At 41.0% G+C, this 24,653-nt stretch overlaps 1 protein-coding gene across 2 annotated transcripts in view; it reads right to left on the reverse strand.

The window, feature by feature from the left end:
• Positions 1 to 24,653, reverse strand: part of RUNX2 (RUNX family transcription factor 2) — a 224,883-nt gene that overhangs the window by 195,286 nt on the left and 4,944 nt on the right. For both annotated transcript variants that reach the window (XM_059938579.1, XM_059938580.1), the window contains exons 2-3: positions 20,106 to 20,262; positions 14,282 to 14,386 (exon numbers count right to left, since the gene is read on the reverse strand). In XM_059938579.1, the coding sequence (XP_059794562.1) occupies positions 14,282 to 14,386; positions 20,106 to 20,262 (262 nt within the window). The remainder of the gene's footprint in view (positions 1 to 14,281; positions 14,387 to 20,105; positions 20,263 to 24,653) is intronic.

Consider the following 24,653-nt stretch of genomic DNA (forward strand, 5'->3'; position numbering starts at 1 on the left):
TCTATTTAACAATTCTTAGAGTCAAGAAGTTCTTCTTTAAATCTAACCTACATCTATCATGCTTCAGTGAAAACCTACTCTGTCTGTGCCAGAAACAAAACAGCTGGTCACCATACACAGCTTAATAACTCCTCATAATTTTGAAGTCTGTTATTAAGTCATTTTTTAGTCTCCTCTTCTTGAAGCTAAATAATCCCAAGTCTTTCAACTTATCCTTATAGGTTCAATTTTACAATCCTTTAATCATCATCAATGCTCTTTGCTAAACATTCTTAAGTTTTCCACATTGCTCTTATGTTTTGAAACCCAGCTCACCTTTGGAATTGCTTCTCGTCGTCTATAAAAACCCAGGACTTTAGTGCATTACACACAACCCACAGAATGTACTCGAATAGGAAACCTACTGCTTTGTTTGGGTTCTTTTTGGTACAAACCTACTCCGGCGGCTCCTTCTCTAAGGAAAACATGTTCTTTGGGAACCAGTGTTCTCACTCCCATGCGTTCTTCCCCACCAGAGCTCTTCACGGCCTTTCTCAACTCACTTCCCCCAAACGATCCTGTTATACAATGAGTATCTAGCTAATCTGATCCACTTATTTAAACCAAGCTGTTAACCAAAAAAAGTCTTAAAATATGCTATGCCTTGGGCTTCCCTGGTGGCGCAGTGGTTAAGAATCCGCCTGCCAATGCAGGGGACACGGGTTCGAGCCCTGGTCTGGGAAGATCCCACATGCCACGGAGCAACTAGGCCCGTGAGCCACAACTACTGAGCCTGCGCGTCTGGAGCCTGTGCTCCGCAACAAGAAAAGGCCCGCAGTAGTGAGAGGCCCACGCACCACGATGAAGAGTGGCCCCCGCTCGCCGCAGCTAGAGAAAGCCCTCGCACAGAAACGAAGACCCAACACAGCCATAAATAAATTAATTAATTAAAAAATATATATATATATATGCTATGCCTTGCAGATAACATCTATGAAGGTCCTGCCCTCAAAGCCTTAACTCAAAGAAGAATCTCCGGCACCTTCTCTGGTGAGAATCACAGGAGGGAGGTTGGGGCCAGTCGGGATGGACGTGGAGACCTCTCCTGTGCTGCTCAAACTGTACCACACCAGCCGTGGGTAGAACTGATTCTAGTCAACTCTCTCTGCAACCTTCTCCAACCACTTAGGCATTCCCTATGGCCTCTCTTCTATCGAATGAAATATTAGATGCTGACACTGACTGTGCCCTTCGCCTTGAAGCCTCTTCCCCACTCTCCCTAGAGCTGGCTCTGTCTCACCCTCAGGTCTCTGCTCTAATGGAATCTCCTTCCCTTCACACTCTAGAATAGGTTCCTAGCTGTCCCCCAATGCCCCATCCTTCTTTATTACTACATCAGTTTCCTTTACAACACTTGTCACAACTTGCAGTTAGATGCAATTATAGATAAAGGTTCGTTTGCCCACTTCTTGACTGTCTTGCCCACCGAATGGCTCCTCAAAGGTGGGGTCATGTCTGCTCTGCTTTGTATGACTGGCACTGGCTAACAGCACACACTCAATTTTTGAAGGAATAAATGTCTCCACTGCTGGAAATATTTACATTTTAAAACATATCTCGGGGGCCGGGGGGGAGGGGGAATGGGATGAAGGCCATCAAAAGGTAGAGACTTCCGGTTATAAGATAAATAAGTACTAGGGATGTCATATACAACATGAGTGATCTAATTAACACTGCTATCTATGATATATGAAAGCGGTTAAGAGTAAATCCTAAGAGTTCTCATCACAAGGAAAAAATATTTTTCCTATTTCTTTAATGTTGTACCTATAGGAGATGATGGATGTTGCCTAAACTTCCTGCGGTGATCATTTCATGATGTAGGGAAGCCAAACCATTATGCTGTACACCTTCAACGCATTCAGTGCTACGAGTCCATGATATCTCAATAAAACTGGAAGGAAAAAAACATCTCTAACTGTCTTTTAAAGGGCTCTGTCAGCTATTACAAACGGGGGTGGTATTTTGGGGGGGTGGTATTTTTAGCAGTGGGACAGGGGGGTGTGATCGGACAGGGTGGTGGGAGGGATCCCACTCAGATCCGTCTGGTTTAATCATTCAGACATGGCCAGGGCCACGCCCCGCCCTAACCACCCCCCATCACAGAGACAGCTGCTGCCTCTTCCAAAGCTTTAACTGGAAACTGTGGTCAGTCCCATCGTCTTGCTTCTGCTCCTTAAAACAATTAATCTCATGTCCAGTTATTCTCTCTCCTTTCAGCTTCAACATAGTCACCCCTCTTGTAGCATTCCCATCATCTTCCTGATGCTATGTCCTCATGGCTGAGCCCTTCACAGAGAGCCGGCATTTAATTTCTATGATAATTTAATGAGTAATGAATATTATTTGTTAATATCCAGGATGTATCATTGGCAGTGGAAATCTTTGGAGATGCGATTATGGACCTTTTTAAAATTTTCTTCTTTTGATTAATTTTTATTCTCTAGTTTTTCCACCATGTACTTGGTCTGCATTTTCTACTCGAGTGATTTTTTTTTTTAAGGTTAACTAGCTTTATTTCAATGGTATTCAAAGTGAGATTCTACTGAGGGTTAACTTACAAAACTTGTGTTCGTCACACAAAATTCAGTGTTTTCAGCTCTGTTCAACTTTCATCTTAATGAATTCAAGACTTCAACAAACAAGACTTCAATTCAACAAACATATAGATATTCACACACACACACACATTTACCTATATATATATGTCTTCTGTGTGTAAGGCCTTATACCTTGGGACTTGTTTACTATACAGCAAGGCTACCACATCATCAGGCTTGCCTCTCAGGTAATAATACTTCATAACATCAACCAAGAATACCACAGGCACGATACCAGGAGCTCCCACAACTTTAATGACGAAGCATCAGGGAGTCTGAGCAGTGAATAACTGAACAGAGAGAGACCTGGGCTCCTTGCCTACCTCCATAAATCATCTGCTGACTTGCAGACCAACATGCAGCAGATGAGTTTTCAAGTGCCCGTGCCTCAGTTTACCCGCCCATAAAATGCACAATGCATCCCTCAAAGGGATGTAAACAGAATCAGTGAGGTAACATCTAAGCCTTTGGAACTCCTTGGCAGGAAGGTGCTACATAATTACTATTTGGTATTTAAGTTGCCCTTCATGTGTGCCAAGTACTTTATGATCACTCCTTAGGAGTTACTCCCAGCTATTCTGAAGTTGTCTTCATGTCTATTTCCTCTAAAAGGATGAAGAAATTGAACTGGAGAGAAGTGTAGCGATTTGCTCAGGGTCACTAAGATGGCATTGAGGTCTCAGAAGAGGACTTTCCAGGTCCTCCAATTCCCTCAACCATACTGAACCCACATCTTCAACACAAACTACCAATACAGATGAAATCCCCGTTAAACTGCTCTGAAATAGCCCTCATGGTACAAAAAAAATTGTAACTTGTTTTTGTAGAATAGAGTGAATGGCAAGGAGGTGAAACAGAAACCAAAGCTCTAGAATTAGTAACCCAGACTTCACAATCAGCCTTTTTTTTTTTTTTTAACACATCTATATTTCTCCTCACTTCCGGTATAACAGTGTTTCAGTACCTTCATAATCTCTCTGAAGGGCCCATATTTTTCTACAAATAATTTCCAAGACCAGCCCTAAGGAGGCATAGAGCCCAGGTTAAATCACCCTGAGTTTTGCCCAGCAAAATACGTACTGGCATTTTCACCCAAGTTGTAGCTCATGAAAATTAGTGTCAAGAAGGTAAAGAATGAGAAGATGCACGTCACACAGGGTGCATATACAGTCCGAGGAGCCATGAAAAGGTGGAAAGTACTAGTTGGCTTGAGTGTCAGCTGACCTGTTCCCACCAGCCACTTCCTGCATAACTCCAAGGAGGTGTGCACAGAGCCAACACTGGAGTCACCCCATCTACTTTGCTTCCAGAGAGTCCTACCCAAGGTCATGGTTCTGGTTCTCCTGAACCATGCTCCTCTAGCCCACACACCTGTTTTTTCCCCCTGCTTCATTCAAGGACTCATTTACCTTCTTTTGCTAAATGAAGCATCTTTTGGCTCTGAATCCTGTACTCTCACCAAAATGACAGAAGACCTGTGGACACAACATCTAAGAAGTGCTGCTCTGGTTGTTCAATGAGCAGCAGCCAGATGACCTCAGAGAGTCAAGTGCAGTGACGGAGTTCTTTACCATAAATTTGGATAGAAAGTTCCAGAGCACCACGGGCCCTGCCCAAGGCAAAACAGTGAAGTTGGGGGTTGAATTTCCTCTCCCTAAATGTCCCTTCCTTTGACTCTGTCTGTGGGAACATTCCCTCCCACCACCTCTCCACCCACTGGCTCTGGACTTTTCAGAGCCCCTATTTCCCTTCATCCATCGTTCATGAAAGTATAGCTGTCCTGGATTCCATTCCCTTAACTACTACTCCACTAACCTGATCATAATGGCCTGAAAGTCTCAGCCTAGACAATGGCTAGGAGTGAGGTTCCCGGACTCCCCGTAGGGCGCCTCTCACACCATGTCACGCTGGCAGCCAGCAGCCACAACTGCTAACGTTTTCAGGAAAAAAAACGGAGTTTACGACAAACAGGTTCTCGCTGAAGGAGCTACCAAAGGACCTACATCAAGAGAACTGAATCCAGAAGGAAGAACTGAGGTGCAAGAAGGAATGGTGAGCGAATAGATCGATAAACGTACAGGTAAATATGAAATAAACAATTTAAATCCTGATGATGACTAATTCGGGGAGCATAAAACAAAGATAAAAATATCAGACAGGGACTTCCCTGGTGGTCCAGTGGTTAAGACTCCACGCTTCCACTGCAGGGGGCACAGGTTCGATCTTTGGTTGGAGAACTAGGATCCCGCATGCCACGCCGCGTGGCCACAGGGAAAAAGAATCAGACAAACCAGGAGAGGAAAAAAGCCGGCATATATCTAGAACAAAACTAGATGAGAAATACTCTTATTAAAGGGAAATGTTTGCAAAAGGGGGAAATATGGAAATATAAAAACCCAAACTCACAGCTTGAAATTATAAAATCCTGCTCTCTTAGTAATACACCAGACCTGAAAAGCATCAGGAATCCACACTGCAACAGCTGACCTGCAGCAAAATTGCAACACTTGAACTTGGCAATGACTGCCTTCCAGGCTGGCCAAGGTCCTGCCTGCCCACTTGACTCTCTGTTTACTTCTAGTACCCAGGACTTGGCTGATTATTCGCCCTTTATCTCCCCAAGACCGCTCCCAATAAAGGATTCAAGATGACTTGTTTTTTATCTTAATATGAATTTAAGTCTGAGTTACCTTTCTCAGAGGTGTCTGGATATAAACCGTAATCCTGAATTTTAATGAAGTCCTTTTGTCTGCTAGCAAAGAGTCTCACCGCCAGTGCATAGCAGCAGGGAAATTTGGAAGGGAACGGGGAGCCCTTCCTTTGCTACTTAAGTACCACATCCCAAATACAGTCTCCTGCATATGACCTTGAATTAATAATTTCAATTTATGTGCTTTTTTATGAACTCCCTTAATTTCCAAGAGTTTCTCGAAAAACATGAGCAATTATTTTCAATGCCTGCCTAAATAAAAACTTCCGAGATTTTACGTGAAGACCAAAGATAGACTTTAGTTGACATCATAAAGGTACGCTATAACATGCGAGGTAGGGACAAGTATGAATATGAAGAGCAATATAACGAATCTTTTTTCTCTGTTATTTTTAAGTATTTCCTATTCTCCTCTGGTCCATCCCTTCCTGAAGCAAACGCTAGAGTACAAACAAAATAGAAGTAAAGTAGTTCAGTGATCTATTGGGAATTCTCTCTCTTGGGAAGAAAAATTTATTTTTTATAAAATAAATGAAGCCAAAAAATTTTTTCCTCTCTCTCAAGCCCCTAACGCTGTTTTAAGAATGAGTGATTTCTGACTTACAGTGAGATATAAACCGGTGACACACTTGGATCCAGTCTGTGTGTGTTTTGAGAGCATATATCGCTTGAAAACCTGCCACGCTATATTTAGTTAGAAGTAAATACATCAACTGGAACTGCGTCTGTGGACAAGGTGTTCTTACTGGGAAAGCCACGCTCCTTGTGAACACATGTCCGATACACTGAGAAAGCACATTTGGAACTGGGAAGCCAGGGGAGAGTGCAAAGGAGGGACACAAGCGTGTTTTAACGGCTGCGACAATTTGCCATGAAAGGATGTGAAGGCCCGGCTCCTTGCTGCAGCATGCCATGTGCTGCTGAATTCAATTATTGCCATGCTGTCTGCGAGCAAAGGAATGTGTAAACAGGCCATATAGCCTTGCATCAGTTCCACAGAATGTTGCACAACCCAAAATGCCTCTCGATGTGTCATTTCCTTCTTGGCCATCTTCCCAGCTCCTGACAGTCAGTCAACAGAAAAAAATAGTACTGAAAGGGATTTAAAAATGCTCTTGTCAAGAGTACATTCCACCAACCACCAGACTTAACCTCCACCAGCGCTTCTGACTCTCCCTCACCATCCCCCTTAAGGAAAGGGGGAAAGGGAACAGTTTTTTAAAACTGTGATTATTCTCTTAAGTCAAAGATGTTCAACAAGACTTCCCTGGTGGCGCAGTGGTTAAGAATCCACCTGCCAATGCAGAGGACACGGGTTTGAGCCCTGATCCGGGAAGATCCCACATGCCGCAGAGCAACTAAGCCCGTGTGCCACAACTACTGAGCCTGTGCTCTAGAGCCCGTGAGCCACAACTACTGAACCCACGTGCCACAACTACTGAAGCCCACGCACCTAGAGCCCATGCTCCGCAACAAGAGAAGCCACTGCAGCAAGAAGCCCACGCACCCCAATGAAGAGTAGCCCCCACTCGATGCAACCGGAGAAAGCCCGCATGCAGCAACAAAGATCCAATACAGCCAAAAATAAATAAATAAATAAATTTATTTTAAAAAAAATGTTCAGCAATGTTTTGTATACTAGTGACTAAAGGATGAATATTTATGACCATGAAACTGCTGCTTGTGTTTGCTGACTTGTAAATATCAAAACATGACATGTGGGCTTCCCTGGTGGCGCAGTGGTTGAGAATCTGCCTGCCAATCCAAGGGACACGGGTTCGAGCCCTGGTCTGGGAAGATCCCACATGCCGCGGAGCAACTAGGCCCGTGAGCCACAACTACTGAGCCTGTGCGTCTGGAGCCTGTGCTCCGCAATAAGAGAGGCCGCGACAGTGAGAGGCCCGCGCACCGCGATGAAGAGTGGCCCCCACTCACTGCAATTAGAGAAAGCCCTCGCACGGAAACGAAGACCCAACACAGCCAAAAATTAATTAATTAATTAATTAATTATTTAAAAAAATTGGATGCATGGATGAATGGTCCAGGAGCCCATCCCTCTCATTTAAAAAAAAAAAAAAAACATGACATGTACCCATCACGTCCATTCCTTGGGCACTTCAGAGACAGGGAAGAACCACGGGAAGTCTGCAAGTCAAGAAGTGAAGGGCTTTTTTGCAGCAACATGGATGAACTCGGAGGGCATTATGCAAAGTGAAGTAAGTCAGACAGAGAAAGACAAATACTGTATGATATCACTTATATGTGGAATCTAAAAAATACAACAAACTAGTGAATAAAACAAAAAAGAAGCATACTCACAGATATACAAAACAAACCAGTGGTTACCGGTGGGAAGAGGGAAGTGGGGAGGGACAATATAGGGGTAGGGGAAAAAGAAGAGGGTTATTATGAGATTCTATGAAATCATGTGTGTGAAACTTTTGAAAACTGTGAAGCACTATAGAATTTAAAGAATCTTTCATTAAAAAAAAAAATTTTCCCATTAAAAAAGAGTTAAAGGCTTTTCTACTAATACTTTCCGCCAAAGACTAAAATTCAGGTCTGTGGCCTCAGGAGTATGGTACGAGGCTTAGCAATAGCAAGGGTATCTCAAATTGTCTTCACAGACAGCAAGAATGTGAACGCAAGAACTGTGTCCAGATGTATCAAATAGCTTTAAAACTAATTCTGCTGTCCCTCCATCCAACACACTTTACATGTCCCCCATCTTCTTTCACAGGTGACCAAGCTTTATAACAGCATCCGCCATGGATAAATAAGGAAAGGTCATGGGCCAGCCATCATCAAAAGCCTATTCCTTCACCCAACTAGGATGAAGAGCAGTGAAGGATAAAAGCCAGCTGCTGCTGACACCATCTGCAATGAGGCAGAGAAAATGCCAAGCTCGCCATTCTCGCCACCCTTCACGGGACTGCAGGTGACCCAGTCTCAGAACTGGGTGGAACCGCATAGGAGAAAAATGAGACGATTCTGTGCCCAGACCACTCTGTTTTGATTAAATCTGTCACCTTCAGTTTATAAGGTAAAATGTCTGCAACTGGAAGTGCCCAAGAATATGGAAAAACAAAATGTTCTCTAAAGAATTAAAAATGTGCTGATGAACTGGACCACAGGTGAGAAGGAGCAAGCGGGAAAAGAAAACAGTTTGGCTGCAGGACACAAGCCTGACAAGCTGGGTGAAGCAGGGTGCTGAGGCAGCTCTAGAAACACACACGTACCCTGCACGTCCAGAGAAGCTGTCACTCACCTAAGCACCAGCCCTGCTGAAGTCGCAAACGGAGCCAAGCAGAGCACTGCTGCAGCCATGCGCTCCAAGCGTACAGGAAAGGAGCCGGATGGCGGGAAAGAAAAGGCGGGGCTTCCCCCTTCTCCCACCAGGTCAGGACAGGTAGCTGGCCGGCAGTGACCGGGAGTGTCCCAGCAGTAAGGACACAAGTGATGGCTCTGGTCTCTCCCTGAGAGTAACTATTAACTATGATTTACTTCCCTGGGGCACAACACACAAAAGCTATTAGAAACCCATCCATGTGTGTTAGGTATCAGGTTTGCAGGTGTGCTGGCGAGTGAGACTTTTCAGTGCTGGGTGATGTAGAATACAAAGCCTCCAGGCTTGCTCATTTGAAGAGTCATAAGATACTTTGGCTACAGACTTGCCATGTTGCCAAGCAAGGCTAATAACCTCTTTATGTTAAAAGATCTAATGTTCTTCTCAAATAAGAGTATTGATCTGGCTTGGCTTGCTATTGACCTGTTAATACCAAGCACCACAAGGTAATACCCACCCTTAATTCATCTGGTAATTACCAAATTGGTCCAATTCAGAGTGAAGCTGCTATCACCGAAACTGGGAGTCACCTTGTAGAACTTTAAATGTCTCCCAGATTAAAAAGTCAAGAGATCTTTTCAGGAGATGGTACCTCAAAAAATTATTTCTCCTGTTGCAACAATGACATTTCCCGTCTAAGCACTGATGGAAGTTGGTGATATTGGTGGTCCAGTGAACCACTGTCCCCATCATTAATATCTTTGTGGGGTTCCCCCCATCCCCTTGAGGCTAGGCTGCACCTGTATCTTGCTTTAACCAACAGAGTATGGAAGAAGTAACTCCCTACTAGTTCTGAGCCTTAAGAAGCCTTACAAAGACCTGAAAGCTCGCACTTTTGCACCTGAGGGAGACCTGAGCTGCCATATAGGAAGTCAGACTCTGCTGGAGAAGCCGCATGGAGAGGGGGAGGCTCTGGGACTACAGGAGAGAGAGAAAGGCCCAGCTGTCCCCTTATTCCACCGAGCCCAACCTTCCAGCCATCCCACCAAGGCACCAGACATAGCAATGAGGCCATCATGCATGTTCCAGCACTAGCCACCGTGTTACTGCAGACACAAGAAGGACGCCAAGCAAGACCACAGAAAACCCATCCAGATGAACCCCAGTCAACCCATAGAGTCGTGAGAAATAATAAACTGGTTGCTGTTTTAAGCCATTATGGGGACTTCCCTGGCGGTCCAGTGGTTAGGACTCTGTGCTTTCACTGCCGAGGGCCCAGGTTCGATCCCTGGTCGGGGAACTAAGACCCCACAAGCCGTACGGTGCAGCCAAAAAAAAAACGTAAGAGCCATTATGTTTGGGGATGGTTTGTTATTTAGCAATAGATAACTGACAAAGCAGCAAGAGAATGAAAAGGCTTCTGACTGTGTAAAGTGATTTACTTTTTCCATCCTCTGCACAGCCAGTAATACCCTTCCCATCAGTCCTCTTCCCTAACTCAGAACCACTGCAATAGAACATGACACTGCTGAGCAAGATTTCACCTTCCTGGAGAAATTCTTTCAATCAGACTGCAGCTGGAACCAAGTGCATACAAGGAACAAAGGATCCTAATAGAAACTGATGTTTAAAAGAGGTATCCAAACGCATTACTGTTGCTGCTGCCCCACTGACTTCTGCTGGCGAACATACGGCAGTACCTCTTCAGAGCTAACTTGCCAACAGGAGGTCAAAACGCCTTGCCTAAACACAAGACTTACAAATTTGGGATCTTAAGTATGATGTCATGTCTTAAAATGATAAGCTGGCAAAGAAAATAAATGGCATTCTGTAAAGATGTGCACCTTCTCATGTTTACGCTACTTAAGATGAAGGTTCTAATAAGTCATCGGCTATGTTCCTTTAAAGGGAAGTTTTATAACTGAGATGAATCACAACTGCAAAAGATCAAAGTTAAAAAACATCAATGATGCCATGGGGTACTTTTTAATCTTGTAATGAGTGATGATCATGTGCTCTTATGAAGTTAGTCCAACTGCCAACGCCAGATGTGTATATTAAGAAAAGGAGTTGTTTGTGATGTGACAGCACCAGTTCAGCTGCCAGAGACAGAAAACATAGAAGGATGAAATCTTTCTGATTTTTGAGTGAAAAGCAAGTCTTGGCAGATGTGCTGATAAGCAGGGCCTCCAAGGAGGGGTACTAGTGCATCCAAGCACCCTCTCTTGGACTTTGCTGCAAATAAGTTGTTTATCATCAGTTCTGTACAGCTGTCCCCAGGCAGCATGAATACCTGCTCAAGCACAATTTATAGCACTTATTAGTGTTATTTACTGATGAGCAGAAATTAGTAAAGCCATCTGCAAGAAAAAAAAATATTACCTTAGAGAACAGAATCTAGATGGTATCTATTTCCTGGAAGCGTACTCTAAGCAAAACTACAGCAAACTTCTGACACTGAAATTGATGTAATAATAGCTCACGCTTAATTAGCACTTACTACACTGTGTTGTGCATTTTACATACATGACATCACTGAACATCTTTGCAGCAACTGATGAGAAAGATACTATTATTCTTCTTCTCACTAACTATTATTATTCTTCTCACTTTAACAGAGGAAACTGAAGCAAAGAGAACTTAGGTAACTTGCCTACCACCACACAACTGGTAAACAGCAGAGCCGGGCTTTCAGTCCAGACAGCCTGACACAAAAGCCCACACCCTTAATCACTACGTTATTGCTGAGTAAAGACCCAACCAGTTAACGCAGAACTCGTCCTTGTTCAAATAGCTCATCTACCAGAAGTAGCCTGTTCAATATATACTATGGTCTTCCAAAGAAGGACTGAAATTCCATTAACAGAAATCAAGAGCACGAAACACTCAACCCCTTCAAATCACTGCAGCAATAAACAGGCGTACATTCTTTCGATGACAACCACTACTTAAAGAATTAAAATTCTGTGGGAGAAGATGCTAAAACAATTGCATTCATTGTCTTTTTTTCTCCCCTCAGGAAAGCCTTTTTCTGAAGTCCTTCTCTGTTAACGGTCGAGAAAATAAGCCACTTTGAAGTCTAGAGCAGTGATTGGCAAACCACAACTTGTGTGTCAAATCTCACCCACCACCTGCTTTTGTAAATAAAGTTTTATTGAAACACAGCCATAACCATCCATTTATGTATTGGTGAAGGCTGCTTTTGAGTTACATTGGCAGAGCTGAGTACCTGTGACAGAGATCGTATGGCCCAAAGGGTTGAAATCATTTACTATCTGGCACTTTACAGAAAAAGTTTGCCAACCCATGTTCTAGAGGATTCTCCATTTACCATCACATACACGAAAATCAGTCAAAATCCTGTCATACTCACAGTTGAAGGAAGTTGAAAATCCTGGGCATTTTCCACACCTGGGAGTCTCAAAATTAAAGAACAATATTGAGATGAGAGCTATACTTACAAACATTCAGTGCCCAGATGGCCAAGAGCAGGGCAGAAGGAAATAATCCAGTACAGAGAACCCAGGTTGTAGGATTAAAATGTTACCGATACCAGACCCTTCGTTACATCCAGACACTGAGTTTGACCAGTCACCTCGTGATGTCAGACAAATGACATCACATTTCCCCAGATATTTTTGGATCATGAGCAATGTTACTCAGGCTGATCTAGGGCGGTGGTCTGCCACTCGACTTCTGTATCTGCTTCCCCCTCCCACCCTCAGCAGCACCCAAAGCCTGAACTCAGGTCACACAAGTACCAGCCGCCCCCTCTACCCCTAACCCTCATTGCTTTCAGAGCACTTCTCTGCCTTCACAGGGCAGTGAACCTAGCAACTATTAATTCTGCCAACAACCTCTTGGGAATGAGGTAATACTACCCTCGCTTGAAAGAGAAGTGACTTTCCCAAAGCTACTGTACCTCCTCCCTTTTGTCACCACTTTCAGAATGAGGCAGCACCCACCTCTCCCCGCTTCCTCTCCCAACCATCAACTCTGAGCATCAACCCCTGAACATCTGGAGACACACACACACACAAACATATACACACACACAATGATGGTTTTTCCAAGAACTGAGAAAAGCAGCTGAGATCAGCAGGAAACATCTTTACAAGACAAGTATTAGTCGTGTTAAATGTTAAAAGACTACCATCCTGCTTTATGCATTACTAAGAGGGATGTCCCTGCCTTTCCAGGAACGCAGGGGCTAATTAGATTAAATGCTAGAAGATGTCTTCCGTCCTAAGGCATCGTCCCAGATGGATGGCAGTCCAGAAAAGTCAGACAAAACCCCAAACCAGGCCAGACGGCCCTGCGCTGATCGATTCACCTGCACTGCGTGACCACTAGCCCTGACAGCCGGAGACTTGGGGCGACCAGAGACGTGTGTGTGGCCACAGCCTAATAGGACATTCTCAAACTGAGCAGACAGGTCCAGCACTCCCAACGTTGGAAAACCTAGAAGAACGCCATACACATGAAAGGCGGAGAAAAGAAAAACCTCAAAGACTGGCCTTTGAGGCAGGAAACCTCCCTAGTTCAGACAAGCAGTCAGCCTTCATGAGAAGAAACAGCGGCCAGAGGAGCGGAAGGCAACACGTGTTCCCACCGCTCAGGGACAGGCTGCCAGGGGTAGAGGCAAAACTTCACCAGCCCTTTGCTCTCGGTTTTAGGGGAAGAAGAGCTATGCCACTCTCACTGTCTAGGCAGGTGTACTGTTATATAACAAATATTTCTGCCAGCTGTCCCTCCACCACAAACCAAATTAAACTCTCCAAACACAATGAATGCCTAGGCCTCCAATGAATTCACTCATCAAAGGCAGAGTTCTGTATGATGTTTCCATTGGCACAGAATTTTTAATGTTGTATATATCAAATAATCTTTAATCCTTAAATATATTTAAATACTGCTCTGGTGAGTATGTTGAAATTAGTTTTGGGGGCGGGGCAGGGAAGGCAAACCTGTTTTAATTTAGGTTTAGGAGGAAAATGATATTAGCCCAAATGGATTGTGTGCCCTGCCTTAAAATGATGCTGGTTCAACCTTCTAGATGTCTCAGGAGACAAATAAATCAAGGTGGATTTAAACCTGGCTTGACTCTGTTAAAGAAACTATCTATGGCAATTACTAGAACAAGACCAAACAACAGTGTTGTAACAATCAAGCAATTTATCGTTTGCAAATAAATTCTTTGTAATTAAGCAGTGTGCTCTCTATAAAGGGAACTGAGTGGGCGAGTTAAAAAGTTAAAACACATTCTTAGACCATGGGAAACACACACAAATGCTTTTTGACTAAGCTCAGGATTTTTCAATTTATTGTTTTCTTCCTCAGCTCTCGTGGGTCTGTTCTGCCTTGTCTATCGTGCCCAGTGGATGAACAGAATTTTTAGGAAAAAGTTACAGCAACGGAAAGTCACAAAGTTGTGTAGGGCTTAGCAATTTTGCGGCAAAGGTGAAAGGTGTAATTTGATTTTCTACTAACTGTGAAGTTCTCCTAATTGTCCCTCATAAAAATATATGCAGATAGCAAACTTGGCAAAGAAACTATGTGAAAGTAGCACTAACTTATTTGGGATAAATTCCTCACAGGGTCTCTGCAAACTCTATTCCCGTTTCCAGTAGGAAGGCAAGCACTTACTTCTGGGTTCCCGGGGTCCATCCACTGTAACTTTAATAGCTCTGTGATAGGTGGCGACTTGAGGAGGATTTGTGAAGACAGTTATGGTCAAGGTGAAACTCTTGCCTGCAGATAGAAAAGGGGAAAGAAAATCCACAGTGAATATAAAAAGACAGTATTGATGATAAAAATAGCAGTACAGATGTCCAAACTGCATTTAAGCATCGCTGAAGAGGGAACAAAACAGCAAGGGTCAGGACTCCTTATTCTAATGAGAAACCCTCTGACGGCCACCTTAGGGAGTTGCTAAGCTCACTGAGTGCTAAGATCATCATCTTCATGGCAGTTCTGTGCAAGGAGGCTCCAATTCCAAAAAAGAATTGCTCAGTAGCAAGAGCCGTAATGAAAACAAAAACTGGACCTCTTGAAGAGGGTTCTCTTTCCCTTCAGTTTTCTCCAACATCAGGAACACATCCAAGCAGAAAATTTTAGAAGTCTTTATTTAGGATTAGGTCATGACCCCGTGAGAGAACAATAGTAAATCACTGTTGATTATGCTATTGACTTCACATGGTTTTAGCATTTCATTTGCTTAACTGCACTACAGTGAGAAGATGAAAGAGGAAGGTTCTTATGGGAATCATTTTAACAGGAGCCAGTGTCTCCCGTCCTGGCCTTAATGTGCCTGTGGTATGATGATTTCATCATTACTGGAACAAAGTTTTTCTCCTCCCTGCCCACCCCTTCCCTAACATACATCCTCGCTCAGCAGCAATCTTGAAATGACTCCCTGACAGTGACTTATTTTTGGCTAAATGTACATGACATCTCCCAATGTAAACATGAATACTTGCTTTTAGCAGAGGGTGTACTTCATCGAAATATTACATCTGATGTTTCAAATTAATGAGCTAAAGGTGATGAACAGAGGTGGGGGGGAAGACGGGGGGCGGCGGGGGGGGGGGAGTTTAGGAGCAGATTTGGACGTTTGCTTTCTCCAGAAGAAGATACCAGACTCTGTTACCCAGACTCACTGACAGTTGTAATCAGTTAGATTTGCGACGGTTAGTCATGTCAGATAGTCAAAACTGCAAACTGTTACAAGACAGGAAGAGGTGGGCGTGAAGCAGTGACTCAATAAAACATTCAGCAATCTCAGGCCAGAGCATTCATTTAGCCTGCTCCTGGGACAGATCTTTAAAAAGCTCATTTCATTTTGCTTTGTTTTTTGGTCAGAGACTGTTTTTCCCTTTACTGAAAGCAGAGGGTATGAAATCAAAACACAAATCTTAAACAATATGTAGCAATGCAAAGTTTAATGCAATCTTTTCAAAGCTTAATATGGAACAGGTTACATACAGGGCTTAATGTGGAACAGGTCTTTGGCTGTCAAGTCTAGTGAATGGGTTTTCTTTTCAACCCAGACCACGTAAGTTCCTAAAATATGTTTAAGACACATATCATTTGTTACTCTGTATATATAGTTTTAAGTCTCTTTGGCTATACTTTGGCCAAGAAAAAAAAAAAAAATAGGAAAGAGGGAGATGCAGGGGGAGGGGGTACAGGGAAAATGAATATTGATTAGAAACCTATTAAGTGCCAGTTACTTCATACACATTATCTCATTTAATACTACCCAGTCAGGTTTATCACCCCCATGTCACAAATGAGGAAACCGAAGCCCAGAGAGTATTGGGAATTTAACCACACAACTAATAAGTGGAAAACATCAGGACCTGAATCCAGGTCTTCCAGACCCTAAAATTAATGCTCTTCCTTTTAACTTTATCAGAGAACATTTTTAGAAATTAATAGGTAATTTATTACTACATGTGTCCCAAACAGCTCTATCAGACCAAGAAGCAAATATAAATCTACTAATGTAGTATGTCAGTCAGAATGATGAAATCATCTATTCTTAAAGTGTCACTGATATATCGTATTTCATCCATTATATATTGAATGTTACATGGATTTAAGTAATTTAATTGTCTGGTTGGGGAACAGAGGATTTATTATAAACATTAAGACTAACCAGAAGAATAAGGCAGCCAGGAATCTAAACTAGTCACAGAAAACTGAAAGTCTACAGAAATGGAGATTAGAAAGTTGAATAGGAAGCCACTGGATCCAGATCAGGACCTTAAAACAATGGGAAGTTCTGGAGGAGTGAATGGGCTGAGCCCCTAGATTGAGAGTTAATTTGCATTAAACCGTAAAAAGATCCATTCTGGGTTGGATCAATGGTCTGTGAGTCAGGATCGCATTTCTAACAGTGGCTTTGAGGGCAGTGCTTGGAAGACAGCTGTCATCTGTGGCACAAATCTTCATAAATCAAGGATGTACACATCTCAGTTGTCCTTAATGACTCTAAATAACCTGCTAGAGACACCGCCCATGAGTTTATATAAACCGGTTCTAAGAGTATTGCTGTTTGAGACTTTTACAACTCACTTAGGATATTAAAAGGCATCGATGCTTCTCCCAAATTCAGAGGAACACCTTAGGTAGGAACAAAAGCCAAATATAAAATTCACCCTCCAAGATAAAGCATCTAAATGTTCAAAACAGAACCAGTTTTCTACAAAGACCTCTTTTAAAAAGAGGTGGGTTTGGGGGAAAGGAAACAAGTATTTGAGTCCGACGGCGGTCTTCTAAAATCAAATCCTAAGGATCAAGATGTACTTTAACAACTAAAACAAAAACCAAGGAGGTTCCTTCCACTTCTCATTGCCCCTTCAGAAGGAACATGAACGTAATGTTCAAGAAACTTCCACCCAACTAGGTAATTTGTTCTTCCCCCTATAAATAGTGATACATTTCCTAAGTCAAATGTTTATATGCATATTCATGACTTCCTTAAATTTAAAAAAAAATTTCCAAATCCCATTGTTTATTACTTTCCATAATAAGCGATAAAAATGCAGGCTCTTAAGGAGCTAGCACTCATTAGACAACTAATTGTAGCATCCTTGGCTTCATCTAGGAACTAGTTCTGCAATGTGTCCTCAAGTCATATATTTTCTGAGATACACATAGGAACTGTCATTGAAAGACAATTCCAACCTAGCCCGAGGGGCTGTCAGAAATTGTCGGGAAAGTTAAGACTATAAGCACGGATTGTATCCTAAATTGACAAAGTACCATGCTCTGTACACTGCAGGTGCTTAGAAGTGCTTGTAAATTAAAAGCAACATGCTTGATGTCAAAAGTGAGGAAACACACCAAGAAAACTTAAGAACCAAAGTCACTTTAAATACTCCTGTTTCAAATATAAAGGAGAAAAAAGGAAAAGACAATTTAAAAATATAAGCCACTCCTCACTTAATGCAAGTTTCACCGATGCTCTACTTTTATTCCAAAGTACTTCATAAAAGTTGTGGTCACTGGATAACCCATAATGCCAGAGTAAATAGTGATGTGACTCCCTTATAAATCAAAAACTGTTTTGCAATTTCTGAGAGTTTATATTTCTACCAGTGAAAAAAACTGTACCGTTTGAGGAACTTGGTGTTTTTTATTTTTTAATGCTACTGAAATAGAAAATTTAAATAGCTGGGGAAAAAATACAATGGTAGCAGCATGTTGACCCAGACTTAAAAACCTGAGAGAAATGTAGAAGTGTGAAAATCAAAGAGGAAGCTGGAAAGAGTCTGTTAGAAAGCAGGTCAGGTACACAGGCAGGTTAAAGGGTTTCCTGCCACTGAAGAACTGACCCATTTTTTTTTTTTTCAAAGAGTGGTATCTCTTGTCAGTATTCTCTGTCCTTTTTTCCTCTTCATTTCAGCTTGATATTACTGTTTCCTTTCATATAATGTTAATGTCATGATATAAAAATCTATTATTAGTGATAAATCAATTTTTCTTTCTCTCTCCACCCGCTCCCCCCACCCCCAATCTAAGTCTCGAAGACAAGTCTGGACCAATTTCTCCATCCTGCCTCTGGCAGCAAACTGTAGCATTTCAGATCCTCCACCAAGTCCCGGCTGCTTCAAAGGAAAAATCCTACTTTCTTCAGTTAAGATCATAAGAAATATAGGGGGAGGGGGTCAGCTCTGTTTGGACATAATTACACTTCATCAAAAGAAGCTTTCTTCATCTTCCATGCGTGAAAAGTCTGCAAGCAGTTAAGTCTGTCTTTTTTTTTTAAATATAAAAATTGCTATTTGGGAAACCAGCCAAAACTCAGAAAGCCAATATAGTAAAACAGTGCACACCCTTTGTTTCTCTTTGAAGTTTCTTAAATAAATATGTTGAGGGTTTACAAAGTACACTATCACTTTGCCATAGTTTCTACTCAAATTGATCAGAGAAAAGTTATGGAGCATCTATATAATACAAAAGCAAGATAAATGAAAACACTAGTTTGTATCTGTAAAGTAAAATGAAGTATAGCGCCCGGTCTTTTAAATACTAAAATTCATTACTCTAGTTCAAAACAAAGTAATATTACATAAGGAGAAAGATGCAACTCAGAGCATACAGGTAAATCATCGTGTTCAAATTTTTCTTGATTCTTACTAGAAAAAAGAAATTTTAACACACATACACACTTCACACCTAATCAGTCAACAGTGAGACAGAATGTCTTTTTTTTTTCTTTTAATGAAAGTGAACTAAACCTGATGCTGAGATAACCCCTCGAGTTTTGATTCTACCAGAGGCTCTGAGCCTCATTTTATTTCAAACCTTTCAGTAACAGTATCTCATTAGCATGCATCATTTTTTTTTAAGTTAAAAAGTACAACTTCTTGGCCGTGTTCCTAGAAAGTACACTAAAACTACTCATCGGAAACAGCCTTGCCTGAACTTCCCTTATCAAGTTTTTACAATGGTAATAATTTGACATCTGATCCAAACTAAAGGGCAATTATTGGACATGGTTTAAAAATTGATGCTTCTTATTTCCTAATTCAAACCTGGGTTGAAGTCACCCCATAGGTCTTTATAATTTAATTCACCCCAGTCCTAAAGTGGTCTATTTTCTCTCTTCTCATCGAAATACTTAACATGGAAATATTAGATTCAATCAATAAATAAATGAACATAATACTTCTAACGAATGATGATAAAAAGTCTCTCTATAGAATAAGTAAATAAAAGCCAAATATTGGTTTTCTTTGAGACTTTTTTTAAAACATTAACCCCATTTATGAAACAGCTATAAAAACCCTAAAGGGGATTATTTTCTGTTTTATGATCTTTTGATGGATTCCTAATATTTGAATGGGGGTGTGGATGGTGGAAACTCTTAAATAATGTAGAAATATTTAGAGTTCTGATCATTCATCTTCATAGTCATACTAACATAAGTAACATCTTATTCACTTATGCGAATGAAAAGCCTTCTGTAAAAAACCATGATTTTTAAATAGGTTCTTATAGAAGTAAATTAAATCCTATAGAGGTAACATATGTGACAAGTGAAGAGCGTTATACTTGCTGTCCTTGCTACAACTTAGAGCAAAATTGATATTACCAGGAAATTGATCCAATGCATTCCCTTTTCTTTGCCCTTTGCCACTGAATGCACTCAGTTACTTGGCTCCTCGTAACTCAGAACTTGAACCTCCAACTGTTCTTCCCTCCACCTTATATGCTCACACCCAGTGAAATTAGGAACTGGTTCTTCGGAAAACACTGTTTGAATTTTCAATATCATAAAACAAATGAAAAAGGCCTGAGTACTCACTAAAACACTCAACCTCATCTGGACGTATTTAAAGAAAACCTTCAGTAATTCTATTCGGTAGAAGGTACTGATTTGAATACAGACAGGCCTACATTTCATCAGAGGATCCTAATGTGTTTATTCCATTATCCATATTAAAAATCAGAGACCTACCTCGTCCACTCCGGCCCACAAATCTCAGATCGTTGAACCTTGCTACTTGGTTTTTCATAACAGCAGAGGCATTTCGGAGCTCAGCAGAATAATTTTCATCATTACCCGCCATGACAGTAACCACAGTCCCATCTGGTACCTCTCCGAGGGCTACCACCTACATAAAACAGGAAACACAGCAACAATAATGGCACATCAGAAAAGCTTAAACACTGAGAATATAGTCTCATGGTAAATGATGCATCTTATCAGGACTTAGTGCTCTAGTCCAGTAATGGCAGACAGGAATGAGGCATCTGCATGTGGGTTCAGATGCCACTTCAAAGAGACCAGTGTTTCAGGGTCCACCCATTCCAAAGGCAGGCAAAAGTTTCCTTCATTTGTTGTTGGATTCTTCACAGAATGCATGTACATTTTTATTAAATCCCCATGTTAAGTTGTCCATAGGAATTATGCCACAGAAGGAAAGCTGATGCCCCATCTGCAGATTGCATCGTACATATTAAGGCACCGCCTGTCTGCAGCCTGGAGCGCCCTGAGGTGTGGTCTCATCCAGATCACAGGCCAAAAAAAAAAAAAAGGAAGTCTGGTCAGCTCTATGGGAGACGATATTTAGGGGAAACCTTACAGTTCCTGACTATAGGGAAGACTAAATATAGTGTGGTATCCAGAACTACATTTCATCTCCTTACTTTGAGCTAGATATCCAGCTTTCAATCACACTGCAAAGAACTACTGAATGCCCACTCTGCAGTGGGACCCATGGAATATACAAAGCCATCAAGAAGCCTAAAGTCTAGGTACAGGATAAAGATATATAAGAGGCTGAAAATGACCACCGACAAATGAGTGGTATAGACAGAAAATACACCCTTAGCCAAACTTCTGTCTTGTCCCATCTGCCATCTTGGAATGACACACTTGCCTCCTTAATCTTCAACAATTAACCTGCAGTCGATTAACTCGGGCAAGTCAGGATCCAGGATAATCAGTCTTTGAGTCTAATAAACATTTTCACTGCTGCAAGGCAAGGATCACACTCCAGGGTTGGCTAACTTGCAAATTGGTGCCTCTGATTAACATGGAGCCCGGAAGGGAATGTCGGTGCAGAGTCTTTGTTGTCATATATAAAACACACTATTCTTAATCCATGAATTAAGGCCTTGCCCCTTGATAACATCCTTTCTCTCAACTAACTTCCAGGATCCTATAATATTCAGATGAGTTCCATCTCTTGCTCGTTCGGCTTCCAGATGCCCATGTGGTGACTAAGCCACAGCTCTGGCTACAGTAGCCCCACTACCCTCCAATGACAATATCCATGTGTGCTTGCCTGTCTGGCAAATATTACCCTCATCCTTCTGCTACTCCCTCTTTTGTCAAGATGTCCATAAGGCAAACCAAAGCATTTAATTCCATGCTCCCAATACAATTTGTATGTAACTCTCATTAAAGCAGATTTCCTACAATGTGATGAAACAGACATTATCACTACACTTGAGAGCTGCATTTCCCTCACCCTTGAACCCTACCCCTAACACGCTTCCACTATACCCTCTGCTCAAGCCAGGGAAACAACCAAACAAACAAACTTGTCAGTATTTCTTTCACCCTTCCTGTTCTCTTAGGCTGTTCCATTCCTGCTTTAGCACTTTGTTATTCAGTTTAAAATCTTAAAGCTGTCCTTAAATTACAGAAACCACTTCCTGAGCATCCCACTGGACTCAAATGATCCTCATTTCAATGTACATATAGGAATGACCCATCTACTCCTTTTGATATGCTAGTCCAAAGCTATGAGACTCCCTCTTAGGAGCCCAGATTATATTCGACTAGAAATTACACAAGGCAAGGGCCTTCATCTGTCTTGTTCACCACTATACACCCAGCTCCCAAAACAGTGCCTGGCACAGAGTAAGTGTTTGATAAATATTTTTGAAATAAATAAATGAAAGAGCTCCACAAAGAGCACCACTTCCCACTGCCAATAGTCTATGAGAGACCCAGTTAAAGGTTGAGTCAGCATCCCCAGCTAGCGGCAATATGCCCTTGCTCCAAACTAGTTTTCTGACAACTTTTTCCATCCCAGAAGAGAGGGAATCCTGCCCACTATCCTTCACCCGGAATGTACGGTTACTCTATTCAATCTGAGAAGTCTCCCAGGTCAAGGGTAAATCCCTTGAGAACATGGCTTCCTTCCTGCATACTTGACCTAGTGCCTCAAGCGGCTGCTGAACACAGGTAACGCTGTACCCCTGATGGGGGCAATGTACTTTTCAACTTCTTGAATTCACAATGCCAAAAATGTGCACATTTGAAAAATACTGAAATACTGAAAAAACTGACTGTTTGCCAGTATTCATCTGAATGCTTGACATTTTTTACACTCAGAATATTGTGTTTTAACACCTGCTGTGAGGCTTTCTATGTCAAAGTAAATATGGAACCAGTAAGTGCACTAATGAAGGTAGAAAAGTTGTACTGTTTAGAAGAGAATTAATGCACCAAAAATCAAGAGGCCCCACTTCTCCCCCACCTCTGTTACACATCTGCTATGATCTCAAGTAACTTCATCTCCTGAAACTACCGTTTTCCAATATAAATTGGAAATCATTTTTTTAAAGTCTATAAAATGTAGAAGAGACTATATAAGTATAGAGTACAATTATAATCATGTACTTTTTGTAAGATGAGCAGGATAACTTCTGTTCCAAGTCAGCTGTGTGCTAAACACAGGCTTTTACTTATAAGCTTCCTTAAAGGGTTCAATTGAATATGTAATTTTTTACTTCATGTCCTGAGATATTTTTTGGTGTTGTTGAGAGATACAGGAGGACTGCTAATGGGTTTCACTCCAGGCTGGCTAAATTTCATTTTAAAAAAAGCGAAGAAATGTGCCCCAATATAAAGATTTTTAAGAGCTCTGGGACATTATTATTTTACTGCATATTTTTAACATAATGGATTTTTTTTAGTTAGAAGAAAAGGAAAATTGATTCAATATGGGAAAATACAAAAGAAAAGATCCCTAAGCGTGAAATACATAAATCCATTTTTCTTTGCTTAAGCAGTATAATTAAATATTAAATATTGGTATGTTTTATGCATTACATTTAATAACAAAACAAATAGGTCACCACAAAGTGTGTGAGTCTTCTATGAGGCTTACAACTTGGCCCGGAAAAAAAAATTGCTAACTAACAAGATATAGTGACAACTTTTCCTGTTATGGCTGAATTCTATTTTAATGGCTAAATATATTGGTTCTTTCTGCTATTCACTCTACCAAAGCAGACTGCCTAATGTTTTTCTGAGGAAAAAAGGGGGGATAAGAAGTAATGTATGTGCCTTTATATCAATCAGAAGTGTAATTATATGTTTGAGGGTTTAAACAAAAAGTAGATCTCTGAAGCTAAAAAGTTTCCCTTGGAGATTCTCGACTGTGTTTATCTAAAAGAAAACCAAAAGAATCAAGAAATTTTTACACATTTCATCGGTACCAAACCCAAGCAATGGAAAACACTTTAAGGGGTAGAGAGCAGTCAAAAATCGCCCTTTAACTAGTTAGGAGTTAGCACGCATTAAAATTTGTTTCCACACTACCCAATACAAAAAGTTGTTCTGCAAAGAATAATTTGTGACGAAAACCTAACAGTTACTTTTCTAGGTGCTTTTAACATATAAAATCTACATAATTCAAGAAACTTCATGGGGAAGAGGGAAGTAATTTTGTGTCCTGACATTTTAGAATAGAGAAAGAAGTTCCTTTATTTAGCGCACCTCATTATAACTAGCATTTAAATCACATGATACGGAGCTTGTGCAAAATAAAGTAAAAGAATATTTAACTCTAGAAACGCTATTGAAAATTTTTATGAGACTCCCTACGACTAAATCTGTGAGTTACTCTGAAAGAGGAACAATGGAGAATTAACTCAGGCCCTTAAAATTGTTTTTGTGGTCTTATTATATGGAAATTTAAATTGCCTATGACATTTTCACGTACAGAAGTCTAGTCTTCACTAATCAATTACTCTTACAGACCAATATCACTGGGCACATTACACTTGCAGCAAAATTGAAATATAATTATTTTTCAAGATAGAATCTTATCAAATCTTTCTTTGGAATACACAGAGAGGTAAGGGAGTAATTGCAAAAAGGAAAAGTTTTATTTCTACGATAATTATTTAAAGATAACTTTAACTATCAAAAAGTTTCACAAATATTACAGTTATTTCTTAGAATCTAACTTAGAATTTAGAAAAACCTGGTTGAATTGTAGAGAAAAGAGTAAATACAATATAAAATATCATTTCATAATTTTTAAAATACATGTCAAAGAGAAATTTGATGGAAATTATTTCAATTTAAGCCAGAAATTTATGAGCCATGTATCAAGCTGGTTTAGATCATCTAACGATGGATATTCTGGAATTTTGAAAGGATACAAACAGCAATGCCAATGGGGAGAAAATAATGAACAATATTTTACCATGCCTGTTTTCAAATATAAGTTTTCTAAAATTTTTGAGTATTTATTTTCCA

Source organism: Balaenoptera ricei, chromosome 11 (assembly GCF_028023285.1).
Source record: "Balaenoptera ricei isolate mBalRic1 chromosome 11, mBalRic1.hap2, whole genome shotgun sequence".
NCBI classification, from domain to species: Eukaryota; Metazoa; Chordata; class Mammalia; order Artiodactyla; family Balaenopteridae; genus Balaenoptera; species Balaenoptera ricei.